At 36.1% G+C, this 15,836-nt stretch overlaps 2 protein-coding genes across 2 annotated transcripts; both read right to left on the reverse strand.

The window, feature by feature from the left end:
- Window positions 1-1,122: 1,122 nt before the first annotated feature.
- Window positions 1,123-11,846, reverse strand: LOC149909659 (uncharacterized). The gene is made up of 3 exons (XM_090119723.1): window positions 11,273-11,846; window positions 1,918-2,086; window positions 1,123-1,614 (listed from the first exon to the last, which is right to left on the reverse strand). The coding sequence occupies exons 1-3, from the start codon at window positions 11,774-11,776 to the stop codon at window positions 1,295-1,297; spliced, it is 993 nt and encodes a 330-aa protein (XP_089975849.1). The 5' UTR covers window positions 11,777-11,846; the 3' UTR covers window positions 1,123-1,294.
- A 1,687-nt stretch (window positions 11,847-13,533) lies between these two features.
- LOC149909660 (uncharacterized) lies at window positions 13,534-14,997 on the reverse strand. Its single transcript, XM_090117994.1, has 3 exons — window positions 14,690-14,997; window positions 14,335-14,602; window positions 13,534-13,967 (listed from the first exon to the last, which is right to left on the reverse strand). Exons 1-3 carry the CDS (start codon window positions 14,930-14,932, stop codon window positions 13,660-13,662), a joined length of 819 nt encoding a protein of 272 aa, XP_089974120.1. The 5' UTR covers window positions 14,933-14,997; the 3' UTR covers window positions 13,534-13,659.
- Between the last annotated feature and the right edge of the window lie 839 nt (window positions 14,998-15,836).

Genomic DNA, 15,836 nt, shown 5'->3' on the forward strand with positions numbered 1-15,836 from the left:
TTGTTTACAAAATTTCGCTCGGACGGAGTCCAACTCCGTAATTAGATTTACTAGCAAAATATTAAATAACTAAAGAAGCCGGAAAAGTACCGCTTGCTTTTCATAGCATTCAATTATTCTATAAAAATCACATAATCTTATTTACGCCCTAAACAGCAACACGGATTTTTTTTTTTTTTTGGCTTCACTAGCGATAAATGCTAAGCTTTTCTATTATCTTCATTGTCTAATGTCTTATTATGCTTACTTACCATAAACATAGTTCTTGCTCTTAATTAATTTAAAAATACGCATTAGGTAGATACACACGATTACATACGATTACATAATAATTGAATTTTTTACTTATCAAAGAAAATAACTTGTAGTTTTGGTAGATATTAGAAAATAATATCTACTTATTATTTAATTAATTTGAATTCTATTTCTATACGTAAAAGTTGGTTGACATTGTTGACAATAATGGCCTCCCTGTCTCCCTCTCTAATTCCTAGACGTGATTTTTTGTATGATTCATTATATTTTCGTCACTAGACATTAGCTGTAAAAATAAATAAGTAATAGGTAAATTGCGACCTACTGTAGATACATATATATCAGTGATAACGAAAATAAAACTAATGGTTAATTTTTACTTTTAATACTTACATTTATTTCAACATTAATGTAGGTTTATTATAAAGTACCTTCAAATTATATTATTTTAATAGCTACAATAAATAATCAACCTACACAGTAATACACTTTGCTTAGCTTTGATGTGTTAATAAATATCTTAACAGTTAACATACATTAATTACTATATGTGTTACTTTTCTCATTACTTACATAACGTATAGTATCTAACTAAATTAAGAGCGCCATTAGACGAGTCCAGGCCTAAGTAAGCTATTGTTGCGAGAAGCAGCTCGGTCAGTGTGGATAGGTATGGCTCGTACGAAACTCTTCGCTCTGTGTGGACTGTGGACTCGCCTATTCAGAATCGATCTATTTAAATCTTTGGTAACATCGTCTATAATATTTTTTTAATACTAACTAATAAGTATAGTGAAAAACACAAAACTGAAAATTAAAATAGTATAAAAATTTAAATTTAATTAAAATAGTAAAATTAAACTATAATGCCATTTGGACGGAATATTAATAGATACTGGCAGTCATGTAGTTAAATGATAGAATTTGTTTAACATTTGTATGTAGGTATCTACTATAACGTGCGAAATTCAATTTTAATAAGTCATTACATTCTTAAACTCTGGGTTACGTTTAATAACCTACATAATTAAATAATGTTTTAAAAAGATGCTATAACAGCAAAGAAAACAGAAAGTATAGAAAATATTACACTATACATTTGTTTTTCAGCACCATTCCCGCAAACCATTCGCCTTGATGCTACTGACAGTTTTTTATTCTGCAACATGGAATGAACAGAATCGATTTCCCACCGCGCCATTTGACCCGGCTCCCTTGAGAAAAGCACAGAATAGAGCTGTGCTGGTACATTAGTGGTACCTTCTTGACAGAAATTGAGTACCAGATGATCATTCACAGCTTTGAGTACCTGCACCGTTCCCGTAAATTGCTGATAGGACGGCCGAGCAGCAAGCGTACCTAGAAATTTATAAGAATTTAGAAAAAATATTGAGCAGTTCAATAGAGTTTCAAAAAATTTGCATATTCAAGTAACTAATGCTCATATTATAAAAAAAATAATTGGGCAGGTATATGCACGGCATATCCATTGAAAATATATAAATACCAATATCCAGAAAGTCGTCATCTCGTACGTATGACGTTTCAAGTATACCTACACCTACATACCTACTCAAAGTACGGAAGTACCTACTGTGATAATGTTCGTTGTACTAAATTAACATTGAAATATGTTATAATCTTATTCAAAGTATTAATTACCATTTTGCACGTCAAATGCCTGCCAATAGCCAGCTGAGTCGTTTCGGAAGTAAAGAGCATATTCAATTGATTGTCCCGCCTCATCCCACAACAATCTCAAGTTCCGGTAGTCCTGACGGAATTTCGCGTTCAGCGCCTGCACGTGATACAGTTGGCCATCTGTAGATGGCTGAAAATTATACAAAGACATATGTAATTAAAAAGGAAAAATAAATACATTAAGTTCTAAATAGGGAAATACTTAAATGAATTCGTAATTTCATAATAAAAAGTAAAACAACTAAAACCCATCTCCCCCCCCCCCCCCCATAAATAACTATGGCAGCGAAATTAAATAGATACATTATACCCCAGGAGGGTACCAGCACAGATTGTGCAGGAGAATCCCTCCCTGAGCTCTCTGGTTCAGGCTGCCCAGCGTATTCTGGGGTGGGCAAAATTTCGCTCAAATCCTCTTCCCGGGCCAATAAGAAGAATCGCCTTTCCACACCCCTCTCCACACTACAGGTGGATTTCTGTAACGTCAGGGGTCTGCACTCGAACATAAATTCCATTCACTATCACCTGGAATCCACGAAGCCGGCGATGTTCTTCTTAACGGAAACACAAATCTCCTCCCCACTCGATACCTCGTATCTTCACTACCCCGGCTACAGTCTGGAACATAAGTTCCTGCCGCGTGCCGGTGTATGCGCGGACATCCGTCAGGACTTGTGTTTTCGTCGCCTTGGGAACCTTGAAGTCAAGGACCTTTCAATCTTCTGGCTGCGTATAGATTGCGACGACCACCCGCGCATCTATGCGTGCCTTTATAGGTCCCACAGTGGTAACACGGAGACAAACAAACTTGTGGAGCACATCGAATCCGTGACAGATCACATACTCCGTGAGATCCCCTCTGCGGAAGTCGTGATACTGGGCGATTTCAATGCCCACCACACAGATTGGCTGAATTCTCGTACAACCGACCATGCAGGGAGATCTTTTTATGAGCTCGCCATTGCCTATGGTTTGACACAATTGGTGCCCTCACTTACAAGAGTGCCCGATGTGAAGGATCATTTGCCTTCCCTGTTAGACCTTATGCTGACTTCCCACCCTGAAGGCTATCAGGTTAGTGTCGATGCACCCATCGGCTCGTCAGACCATTGCCTAGTGCGGTGTGAAGTGCCAATAACGTTCTATCACCGCCCTTGTGCGAGTTCTCGTCACTTATGGCACTTCAAGTCAGCAGACTGGGATGGGATGCGCACATTCTTTTCTTCGTATCCCTGGGGCAGGGTTTGCTTCTCAGAAAATGATCCTAGCGCTTGTGCAGAATCTGTCACTGATGTCTTGCTGCAGGGCATGGAACTCTTTGTTCCTAGCTCTAAGGTGCCCATCGGTGGCAAATCAAAGCCCTGGTTTGGTGGTTCCTGTAAAGCGGCTGCTCGCTGGAAACAGGAATGCTACCAGGCCTGGGTTACAGGATTAGCGGCTAGAGACACAAATTCCAGTACCCTCAAAAAGAAGTTGAACTCTGCCTCAAGGTCATTCAAAAGAGCAATTGCAAAAGCGAAGTCGGAGTATATTGCCAAACTAGGTGATAAACTAGCCCACCTTCCTTCTGGAACAAAAGCTTTTTGGGCTCTCGCCAAAGCCGTTCAAGGCAATTTCTGTCGCCCATCTTTTCCATCTTTACACATGGGAAATGACCGGTTGGCACACACTGCAAAAGAGAAAGCCGATCTTCTGGGCTCTCTTTTTGCAGAAAATTCCACATTAGAGGATAAAGGTAAATTACCGCCGCACATACCGCACTCTACATGCTCTATGCCGGAAATACGTTTCACGCAAAAAGCTGTACGTAAAGCCCTTCTTTCTCTAAATGTGAATAAGTCATGTGGTCCCGACGGTATTCCCCCCATTGTGTTAAAGATGTGTGCCCCTGAACTGACTCCAGTTTTAACGCGTCTCTTTCGGTGCTCGTACTCTTCAGGCATAGTCCCAAGCTCCTGGAAAACCTCTTTAGTACATCCCATTCCCAAAAAAGGCGATCGCTCAGACCCGTCCAATTATAGACCTATTGCTATCACCTCTCTGCTCTCAAAGGTAATGGAATCAATTATCAATCGCCAGCTTCTTGAGTTTCTAGAGGAGCGCCAGCTGATTAGCGATTGCCAATACGGTTTCCGTAAAGGTCGCTCAGCTGGCGATCTTTTGGCGCTCTTGACTCACAAATGGGCGACTGCTATTGAGAGCAAGGGTGAAGCTTTAGCAGTTAGTCTGGACATAGCGAAAGCCTTTGACCGGGTTTGGCACAAGGCACTCCTATCAAAGCTACCATCATATGGGATTTCCGAGAAATTGTGTCAGTGGGTCACCAGTTTCCTCACAGAGCGGAGTATCAAAGTCGTTGTCGACGGTTCGTGCTCCGAATCTAAGCCTGTGAATGCTGGGGTCCCACAAGGCTGCGTTCTTTCTCCAACTTTGTTTCTTCTGCATATCAATGACATGCTACTATCTAGTGGCATTCATTGCTATGCAGACGACAGCACTGTTGACGCACAGTATACCGGCCGATGCAATATTTCTCGGGATACCGTTACTGAGCACCGGAACGAACTTGTGTCTCAAATTGAGAACTCTCTTGAGGAGATCTCCAATTGGGGTAAACATAACCTTGTTGAGTTCAACCCAAAAAAGACACAAGTTTGCGCGTTTACCACCAAAAAAACTCCCTTCGTCGTGTCTCCAGTTTTCCAGGGCATTCCCACCAGAGTCTCAGCCAGCATTAGTATACTTGGAGTCGAAATATCGAATGATGTCCAGTTTCGTTGTCATCTGGAAGGAAAAGCTAAGCTAGCCTCCCAAAAACTTGGTGTGCTCTGTAGAGCGGGACAGTATTTCACACCCGGCCAACGCCTACAACTTTACAAGGCTCAAGTCAGGCCGCACATGGAATACTGTTCCCATCTCTGGGCCGGAGCACCCAAGTATCAGCTCCTTCCTTTTGACCGAATCCAGCGACGAGCTATTCGATTAGTGGACGACCCTCGTATTACTGATCGGCTGGACTCTTTGGCTCTCCGTAGAGATGTTGCATCTCTCTGCGTATTTTACCGCATCTACCACGGCGAATGCTCTGACGAACTGTTCGGAACAATACCGGCTGCTGAATTTCACCATAGAACTGCTCGCCACAAGTTGAAATATCACCCTCAACATCTGGACACTTGGCGCTCTTCCACCGTGCGATTTAGGAGGAACTTTCTTCCACGCACCACTCCTCTGTGGAACGACCTCCCGAGCTCAGCATTTCCGGACAGATACGACTTAGGGTACTTCAAAAAGAGAGCGTACTCTTCCCTAAAAGGCCGGCAACACACCTGCAACCATACAGGTCTTGTGGGTGATTGTGGGCGGCGCCAATCATCGCATTAGTCCGGTGACGCGCCGGCTCGTTTGCCCGCTAATACATAAAAAAAAACCCAACTACGACAAAAACGACGCTGAAAAAGTATAAAACAAGATTTTCAGAATTCCACTATGTAGAGATAAATTTTCATGTTTGGAAAGGCGTAGTCACACGTTGTCAAAGTGCTACGGTAGATATATGTAACGTGTGACTACGCCTTTCCAAACATGAAAATTTATCTCTACATAGTGGAATTCTGAAAATCTTGTTTTATACTTTTTCAGCGTCGTTTTTTGTCGTAGTTGGGTTTTAGTTGTTTTACTTTTTATTATTTATACTATTTTGGTGTTAAAGTGTATTTTTGGCGCATAATATTGACAAAAGTTAAATTGATGATCTAATAAAGAAGCTAGGAACGAAAAGATGCGAATTATATGCAATCAGCCCATGTAAGCCCAGTAAAGTCACAAGCAAATGCTAGTAATATATATATATTCAAAATGTGCAAGTAAAAAGCTTTCAAATGATACCAAACACGGCATATTTATCTTAACTTTATTTTTTTACTCTGTATGTTTTGTCCGCTAGAGGGCGCCACATTAGATTTTGTGAAACCCCATATAGCCTTTAACCAGCGGACAATTAAGACGCTTCTAATGATATGTCATTTGTCGAATTCTGATAGTCTGATAGTTTAGAAGTTACGAGGGAACAGATGAACATACATACATACATACATACATACATACATACATAGCCTGTCAAAATCATAACCCTCCTTTTGCTTTGCCGTAGCCGGGTAAAAAGGAGGAGGTTATCAATTCGGCCGGTATATTGTTTTTTATATATTTTTTATACTTAGAATATAATTTTGCAGATTTTTAAGAAGTAATTTTTTGTGTGCAAAAAATATTTTACTTCAAATTCTCAGCAGTGAATGACTGAAAACTATTTTTTAAATCGACAGTTAACTTACAATACTTCACAATCTATGATGCATTGTATATGTGTGCTACTTGCACTGAGTTTTATTGCTTCAATTGAATCGTCCGCGATTGCTTTTGATCTTCATAAATTACGTAAATTTTAATTGCATGTCTTCTGTATCTATTGTACGTGTTGTTTTTCTCAATTCATGCAATAAAATTAGATCATAATCCTCCAAATCTAGTTGTTATCTACTATCTTGCTAGGAATGTTCAACGGATATAGCTTACGTAATTCAATATATAAGTACATATTCCTTTATACGCCAATCGCCATATGTTTTAATAAATAGGTAATACATAATATCTACTGGGATACCGTTATTTTAGAAATTTTGTATAATATATATACCTACCTAAAGCCTATTCAATATTCATCTGACTGCCTCATTTATTATATTATCTTAGAGACCCGAAGATTAAATGGGTCATATATATTGACCTTTCGGACATGAGTCAGATGAGACACGTAGATGAGCCCGGAGGACTGAGGTTAGTGAAAATGTTTGCTAACCCTAATTAAGCCAACGCGTCCTCTTCAAATTGGGCTATTAACAATGACTATTAGATCCTTAGATTAGATCATAAAAAATAAAAATGTACCTACTTAATATTGGGGAACATTTGGTATAATTATATCACTAGTCACTACATAGTATAAAACAAAGTCGCTTTCCCTGTCCCTATGTCCCTATGTCCCTATGTCCCTTTGTACGCTTAAATCTTTGAAACTACGCAACGGATTTTGATGCGGTTTTTTTTAATAGATAGAGTGATTCAAGAGGAAGGTTTATATGTATAATAAGATCCATTAAGTAGTGGAGAAGTACTGTTATTTTTGAGGTTTCTAATGTGATGTCGTAAAAAATTACATTTATTCCGCTTACATTGCAAACGCAGGCTGAACCCTACGAGTTTTATCAAAATAATATACTAAGTATTATACACATTGAAAAGGTCTACAGAAAAGTCCGCGATGGTATATGTCTATCTCTTATGGATAACCCACAATAACTTTTTTTTGTCATTTACTTTTTACGACAAATAATGGCTAATTTTCGAAGCGATTTTAACGAATACAGCATTAATCCTTAACCAATTAAATACCATGGATACATTGTTCATTTAATATAGATCTATATGGCCGTATGATTTAAGGGAATATTTTCGAAGATATTACAGATTTAAAAATTAAAGGACGTAGCGTTTGCGGCCGCCCGGCTATGTATTTTATACCCGTGCGATGCCGGAGGCCGGAGCGGGCCGCTATATTTTTATACCTATACAACGTTCACAATTTTTCTGTAGTGTATTTAGTATCAGCATTGCACCCGTGCGAAGCCGGGGCGGGTCGCTAGTTATACATATACTAAAACTTGTATATATAATATTTTTTAATTCAGATTACTTTCCAATAAATTCATTCAGTATACAGTATACACCAAAGCGTAGATCAGCGGCGTAGATATATTATTCAATTTTGGATTTAAGTTTAATAAAATTTCATAAAGAATTTCTACGAAATCCATAACATTTCACATATTATAACAAATATTTTATAACAACACAAACTTTTTAAAACAACTCATCATAAATTATATTCGCAATACGAATAGGAAGTGATAAATAAGTTGTTATCGCCGGATAGTACGCATTACAATCTAAACCCCTGCAACACGGGGAGTTCCCTATTGCAACCGATTATAAAATTAGGTGACAGAAAATATATTGTACTGTATTCTTCAGTAATGTTAACATAAAAAGTTATAGTAAATATTTTTTATGCAACACAATTTTTTTTTTCAAAAATCTAACGCTAGGTTACTTCTACTTCATCGTAATTAAAAAGGAGAGTAGGTAGCGTAATAAATAATTGGTATCTAATATTTTTCTGGTCACGAAATTACATTAATAATTTAGGTAATTATTAAAACTAATGTTCCGTTATTACCTTTTGCAACTCTCACAAAATTGAAAGTAACTTCAACTAAATTAACCATAAGAACTTATATCATTATGAATAAAACTATTAGGCATTAGTTAGCTATTGCAATATTTTAACATTATAGTAACGACACAGAATAATAATGTGTTAATAACTAGTAGCTAGCTAGTAACGATGACGGACGTGTTACTTGTTAATTGCATTTGTATTACACGTTCAAATAAAAATATTTGAAATACAGTAGAACCTCGATAAGTTAAAGTCCAAGGGAAACACAAAATATTTTAAGTTATAGAGGTTTTAAGTTATCAAGGGTCTATCCATTTTTCACTGCTTCTATAGCTTTTAATTTATCAGCGTAGGTGAGGGTTGTTAGTTTTCTTTTTTGGACTCATTTTAAGCCAGTTTTATCACACAGTAAGTAAAGAGATGTTTCCAGGACAACTATCAAAAACTTATGATGCAAGAAAGTCGTTGTCATAAAGCTATCCGCCGCAAAGCTTTGAAGAATTTCGATAAATCAAACAATAGGTAATGTATTGTTTACGTTAACAATACATAGTAAACACGTGCAAGCCATAAATACAGAGACCTTTTGTTTTGACACTCTTTCAAAATGACTCATTGACAAATAATTTTATGTTATAGAGGTTGTGGACCCATTTCTTTAAGTTACTGAGGGCCAATACAGAGATTATTTATTTAAGTTATAGAGGTTGCGTATTTTAAGTTAAAGAGGTTTTGGGCTCTGATGGGAAGGGAACATATTATTTTTTGAAGTTACAGAGGTTTTTATGTTATCGAGGTTTAAGTTATCGAGGTTCTACTGTAATAACTTCATATATTTACAAGGTTATTAAAGCTATCAGCTAGGCGTATGCGTTTTATACGAGTGAGTGATCTTTATCCATGGGAACTGCATTACGCTTGTAATTTGTAAATACACAATGTATTTTTCAGATTTATTAAAGTGAAACTTTTATTACATCGTCTCAAACTTTTTGGTCTGTGTAGCGCATGTCGCGTTTAACGCGGCTGCCGAGTAGGTATACTACTCGGCAGCCGACCGTCACGCGACATGCGCTACACAAAGCAGTGTTCGGAACCGTTCGAACAGTTTCACTTTTACCATGGTTTCATAAAACCACACAACATTTTTTTAGAAGACAAACGTTTTCGTTTATATAGAAATGCTTCCTGTTTAAATACAAAATTCTTATATTTTTTTAACAATTAGGTATTAATATTGTATGTATACCTACCTACAACTATAAATTATTATTGAACTTAATGAAATCTTTAAAAACAAATGTTATGTGACACATCAAAAATTATTATCACACTTCTAGATAAACCTACCCCAAATGTCGACCTTGGGAAATCATCCTCTTCCCAAATTGTGACTGTGGGACAACTTCTGTACGTTGTTACACCTTCCTTACTGAGGTGCATATAGAGTTCTATTACACTCCACTTTCCCAAAACTGTTCTTACGTCCAAATTATCATATTTGTGTTCTTTAAAACAGATTTCTTCATTATCTGTAGAATTTGACGTTTCATGTCCAATTGCTACAGAAAACAGAAGCAGCAACCAAGGCAATCTTAAAATAGTCCAACCTTGAAACTCCATTATATTGCTCGTTTATTAATAAGTCAAATAGACATTTTTATTTTACTGACTGTTAATCACAATATTTAGGAATATTTAAGCACTTTTTTGGCATCTGGACGAAACCGTATGTATGTATCGCACGTTAACAAATCGAAGACGACTGACAGTCGAAGAGCAATGCGTGCGCGCTCCTGACTCATGCCGATTGATGTTATCTTATTTAACCCTAGACCTTAAACACATTTAGAAGTCCCACGAATCTTTAAAAATAAAGATGATTAAGAGTTATGACACAGGTAAGAATCGTTTATGTTGTGGTAGATAAAGTTGAATGAACGATTATTTGCGTTAGTCATTAATACGTTACACCTACTTTATAATAGACCTATTGGAATTTTCTCAGAAACTAATTAATTTGTTAAATATTGTTTTAATTTCTACAAACAATTTCTAAAAAAATAGGTATTTTGCAGAATAAAGACTTCCTTTGCGCAGAGATACCATTTTGGTATTATTGGGATATAATATAAATATAAAAAATGTTAGGTAGGTAACTAAGCTTTCATAAAAAAAAACTCTATATTCATTGTTTTACATATCTAAAACTTTTTGGATAAAACTAGTATAGGTATATTGAAACGAATATAGACGTGAAATGAACAAAATCAATTGTTTAGAAGTTAATTTACGGTATATGTACCTACATCTATATTGATACAATTCATATACAGAATGAAACAAACAAAAGTTTTGTATTACAGAGAAAACAGATGTTATTTAATGGAGGACTATTTTAACAGTAATGTATTATTTTTTGTTATACCTAAGTATTTATGTTACTTAATTAATTCACACTTCAAAATATATTTGTTATTTACAGTTTTTTCTTAGGTATTCTTATTCATTTAATTTTGATCTATCATTAAATTTGATTAATTTTCCATTTCATTGTTGTTTTATTTTAAATTGTAATCTTCCAATTAATAATTTTGAGTTTTTGTTAGTAAAAAATTTATTTGAATTTGAATTACCTAGGTATTCAAGTGTTTCATTTCAATTGTCATCGAAATCATTCTTACACAAAATATAAAAACAAAAAAGATTATGTGTGGTTTTATGAAACCACGGTAAAAGTGAAACTGTTCGAACGGTTCCGAACACTGCTTTGTGTAGTGCATGTCGCGTGACGGTCGGCTGCCGAGTAGGTATACCTACTCGGCAGCCGCGATACACGCGACATCCGCTACCTACACAGACCAAAAAGTTTGAGACGATGTAATAAAAGTTTCACTTTAAAATTAAGTAATACTAACATTTTGCTTTGTCTAGACTCTAGAAGATCCAATGTTGGTATCAACTCTTTACTGTTCAATGGAAGGAAGTAGGATAGATATCATAAAAAAATCATCTTACCTTATCGTTTGGTTCAGAAATATGAATGACAATGCAGGATCTTGCATATTCAACTCTTGAATCACCGGCTAAATGTTGAATTAATTCAACTCCGTACCACATGCCTGTTAAACTGTCTATCCAAATCCCATTCTGTGGAGTTCTATTTACACAATAATCGTTCCCGTATTGCATGAAAGGTCTCTCGTACGGGCTTATGGCACCGTAACCGTAATTACCCTGTCCATAGGTTTTTCCGTAATCTCCTCCCGCGCCATATCGCGGTGTTGAATAACCGGACTGAAAAAATACGTTCCCAGAACCGGCTCCACCATATACATTTGATCTACTGGTCGAATATCCCGGGCTATAATTTGGGTATCGTGTCACTGCTGGAAAAGGTGCTATATCACTTTGATAATTCGACTTGTATGGGAATTGATTTTGGGTAGTTTCATCGTAGCGCTGATAGCTTGCGCAATATGCTGATTTGTACAAAAGGGTTAGGACTAAAAAATGCAACATTTTAAGTCTATTTCCAAAATATCAATGATCGCGTGACAACGCAGCGAGGCAATGACGTGTGACTGCTCCAGCTACTATGAGAGTGGGATATAAACTAATTAAGAATAATTGTCGTGTACGGGCGCTGGCCAAAGGTTTACAACCAACAATCCGAAACAAATGACTAACACCAGTTCCCATTAGCTTCTCTAATTATTATCTATCTCGAACAATATATAAATTTTAAACAGATATCGCATGCCTTATAACTTAATAAACCTAGTAAATCAGAAAATTGAAAAATTTCAAGAAATATCACAAAATAATAATAATACATATAAGACAGTCGCTTTTTCTGTCCATATGTCTATCCATAAATATTTAAAACTACGCAACGGATTTTGATGCGGTTTTTTTTTATAGATAGAGTTACTCCTGTGGAAGGTTTATTAGGTATAGGACAAAGTGGGCGAAGCCGCGGGCGGAAAGCTAGTAATTAATGAACATAAAATGTTATATGTATACATACTATACCAGACTATAGTTACGTACATAATGAATACCTACTTAATTATAGGGCTTCTATGAATGTATCCATAAATAAGTAAAGAATATTATACGCACTTGAGTATTTAACAACGAACACTTTTGGTAAGAAAGCAAGTATTAACCTCCCCACCCCAAAAGTGGTATGAACGTTCCCTAAGCAAAATATAACGGATGTCAAGTGATTTTAAGAAATACTAATGAAACAATTTACTACAAATACGCTAGGTCATACGTTGCAATTAGACAAATTAGTGTAACTATCACTCATAGTTGAGTTCCTGTTTATCTTCACAAAGTTGTGACCCCATCTCCTGTTTGGAAGTAGAGTCATAGGTCACCCATTCAGCTCCTTTAGAATAATTTACTTGAATTGAGCCCACGGCGATATATCAATTAAGAATTTCATCTTCCTACATACTCATGAATCCTTTTTTATTTGGTTAAATTTAAGAGCATATAGAAAAAAGCAATCAATTTGAAATAAATTAATTGATTTTTTCTATATATTATTTAATGTTCTCGAAAGATATTATGTAAATGCACATTTTATTGTTTAAGTGCTAATATCATTGAAGTATCGCTTGTGAGTTTATAAGGTTGCAACTTGCAGGAGGGTGTTCCGATATTCTCTGTATCGCTTAACTAATTTTGAGGTTTATAATACCTACCATTCAAAAGCTACAACTTAACCAAAGCAACAAGAATAAGTTAGGTGACCATGTCCTTCGTACAGTGGTTAATAAGTGGGCGTAGAAGAGAAGAGGGGTCTTGGGTTCGATTCCCGGTGGAGATGAGGAAAAAAATGTCTCGGTCTGGCAGGCCACAGGAGGCTGATAACCTACTTGTCCCTAAAGAAAATCGATCAGTGAAACAGATGTATGCACAATACATCCATACGGTATACCGTATACCCCTTAGCGGACAATATAGGTCACTAGGTTTCCGCCCGTGGCTTCGCCCGCGCAGTCAAAGAAAAACCCGCATAGTTCCCGTTCCCGTGGGATTTCCGGGATTGCGTCATATTCCCGGAATAAAAAGTAGCCTATGTCCTTTCTCGGGTATCAAAATATCTCCATACCAAATTTCATGAAAATTGGTTAAGTAGTTTAGGCGTGATTGAGTAACAGACAGACAGACAGAGTTACTTTCGCATTTATAATATTAGTATGGATTTTGTAAAAGCAAACTTGTTACGATATAATTAAATCTTTGATAATAAAACAATTGCATTGAGTTATAAATTTATTTATTTTGTATAGAAACAAACATAATTCATCTTTATCAGTCATATATAAACAAAAACCCATTGACATAATATAAGAAGGTCAATTAATCTAAAACAGATACCTGCACATTTACAAAAACCTTTGAATGATAGTTAAAGATAAACAAAACAATACAATCACTAAAGAACTAGAATCTACACAGGACGCACAAACAGCTGTATAACGATACACATTAGGTAAGTCAAACTTAAAAAATTGCTGCTTGTATTGGTACCACTCCCAGCGCTCGACTCTTGAAGGCGTCCTCCTTAATACCAAAGAAAAAATGCCACCATCACCAATCTCTGAGCAGTGGTTCAATATAAGTGTGAATGGGGTTACTTTTAATAGGCGTATGACATCTGGGTGACGGGGTGGATCGTCGGGGTTCCATACCTCTGTGAAATCAATGTTAAACAATTAATTGTGTATGGTATCAAAATTAAATTTAGTTTAAAAAAAGTAGAGTGCCGTAATTATCTTTTAGGTTTCCTTGTATTCTTAAAAATTTTATACAAAAAAGTTTTTGCACAAATACCAGTTTAATCATGTTATTTTATTCACATAAGTTCATAAATAAATCTGTCATTGTTGGCATGCCGGCTAATATGAGGTTATAATGACTGATCTTTGTGATATTTCGAGCTGTACTTCATTTCTCGATATACTATACGATATACATATATTTTATCAGCAAATATAATTAATATGGACCTAGTACTAAGCACTATATAATATGAAAAACTTATTAAATATGTAACTTACCCACACCCCTGGCTTTCATTTCTCTTTCATAAGTGGACATCGTATTTGCAGTCCAAAATCCAGGTTCTTCGGGATAATATAGATAGTCCTGTTCCATAGTGTGGCCATCTTCGTCCCACAATACACGAATTTGTTTTTGACCAAATAAATCCCTTTTGGCTCTTCTTTTCAGTCGTATATCCATCCACGATCCAGCTAGTGAGTCTCCAGACCACGGATTGCTTTTTGACGATCTCCACTTTTGGTCCGTGAAATTACCTCTAGGTATCTGGTAAATTAAGGGCAACAACGAGTTAGATTATAAATATTCTGATAATAGCAAACATTGGAAGATGTATATTACATTCTAACTTACAAGCCAATCGATATAATTGTCTGTATAATTTATTTCGTCACTTGCATCTGATATGTACAACGTAACACAGCCTACTTCATTAGGCTTGTTAGTCATATCAGGATTGTGCTGGGCATATCCAACTCCGTACCATACCCCATAGACGTCATCCATGTTAACTCTGTGTGACCAGCGAATATTATCGCCACATAGACCTTGAACTAAGGTTACACTCAAGTATAAGGGAGCCAACAAAGTAAACATGGTAACACTTGGAATATCGAAAGGAATATGGGACAAGGCGTCGGTCGTGGCCGCATCATTTAATTAGCAAATTGGTTCAGGTAGCTAAATGGCGCAATACTAACATGAATCAGGGAAAATTATAGCCAGTGCAGATTGCATTTGCATTCTCGTAACATGGAATGACGGGATATTAAAAAAAATCCCTCGATAAGATATCGCAAATAATCAATATTCTTCAATATGTATTCGATAGATAAATTTAAGGATAAGCTATTACCAACATCATAGTATGATCATTCAGGATATTACATATTATATTATATACATATTATACAAAATATTTTTCTAAATTGTATTTTCAAATTTTCAAAAGAGTGAGTAAGTAAGTAATTAATATTAATTCATGTAGATTATCGGAGAACGCTTTCGAGCCATTACCACATTTTATATGAACTTTTCTTAGTTATTTCGGTATGATTAAGCCTTTATTCCGAAATATTATAGTTTTGCAAGGTTTTGCGAAACAAATCAGTTTATTTTTAAAAGACTTGGCGTACAATTTCCCGGGGTATTTTTATAATTTTTCAATCTTAACACACATTTTTATTTTAAAATTATGATAGATACTTCTAGACCTTCTATACCTTCTAGACCTTCTAGAATTTAATTCATCTCAATAAAAACAAACGATAGGGGTTTTACTTTTTATCCGACTACATCAGAAGGAGCTTTGGCATGCTCTACAGCCCAAACCACTGGACGGTCGTTGTAAATATCAGAACCTAGTAACATTCAACATAGTCGGGTTTTCTGTTTTCATAATAAAATAATTAATAATGCTAGTAATACACACAAGTTCTTTCTCCTTATAAAACAAGGTATCCAAAAACCAAATCATTATCACACTATCGTTTCCACTATA

This window comes from Colias eurytheme, chromosome 3 (genome assembly GCF_061535395.1).
Source record: "Colias eurytheme isolate Ceu_HAF_F1 chromosome 3, ilColEury1 Martin Lab GWU primary, whole genome shotgun sequence".
Classification (NCBI taxonomy): domain Eukaryota; kingdom Metazoa; phylum Arthropoda; class Insecta; order Lepidoptera; family Pieridae; genus Colias; species Colias eurytheme.

Bases quoted from the DNA above. Each gene is read 5' to 3' on its own strand.
- LOC149909659 (XM_090119723.1), bottom strand. From the start codon at position 11,776: ATGTTGCATTTTTTAGTCCTAACCCTTTTGTACAAATCAGCATATTGC. The intron at 2,087-11,272 runs GTAAGATGATTT...TATAATTTTCAG, and splicing joins TTTCTGAACCAAACGATAAG to CCATCTACAGATGGCCAACT. The intron at 1,615-1,917 runs GTAATTAATACT...ATAAATTTCTAG, and splicing joins GGCATTTGACGTGCAAAATG to GTACGCTTGCTGCTCGGCCG.
- LOC149909660 (XM_090117994.1), bottom strand. From the start codon at position 14,932: ATGTTTACTTTGTTGGCTCCCTTATACTTGAGTGTAACCTTAGTTCAA. The intron at 14,603-14,689 runs GTAAGTTAGAAT...TTAATTTACCAG, and splicing joins ACAATTATATCGATTGGCTT to ATACCTAGAGGTAATTTCAC. The intron at 13,968-14,334 runs GTAAGTTACATA...TTGATTTCACAG, and splicing joins AATGAAAGCCAGGGGTGTGG to AGGTATGGAACCCCGACGAT.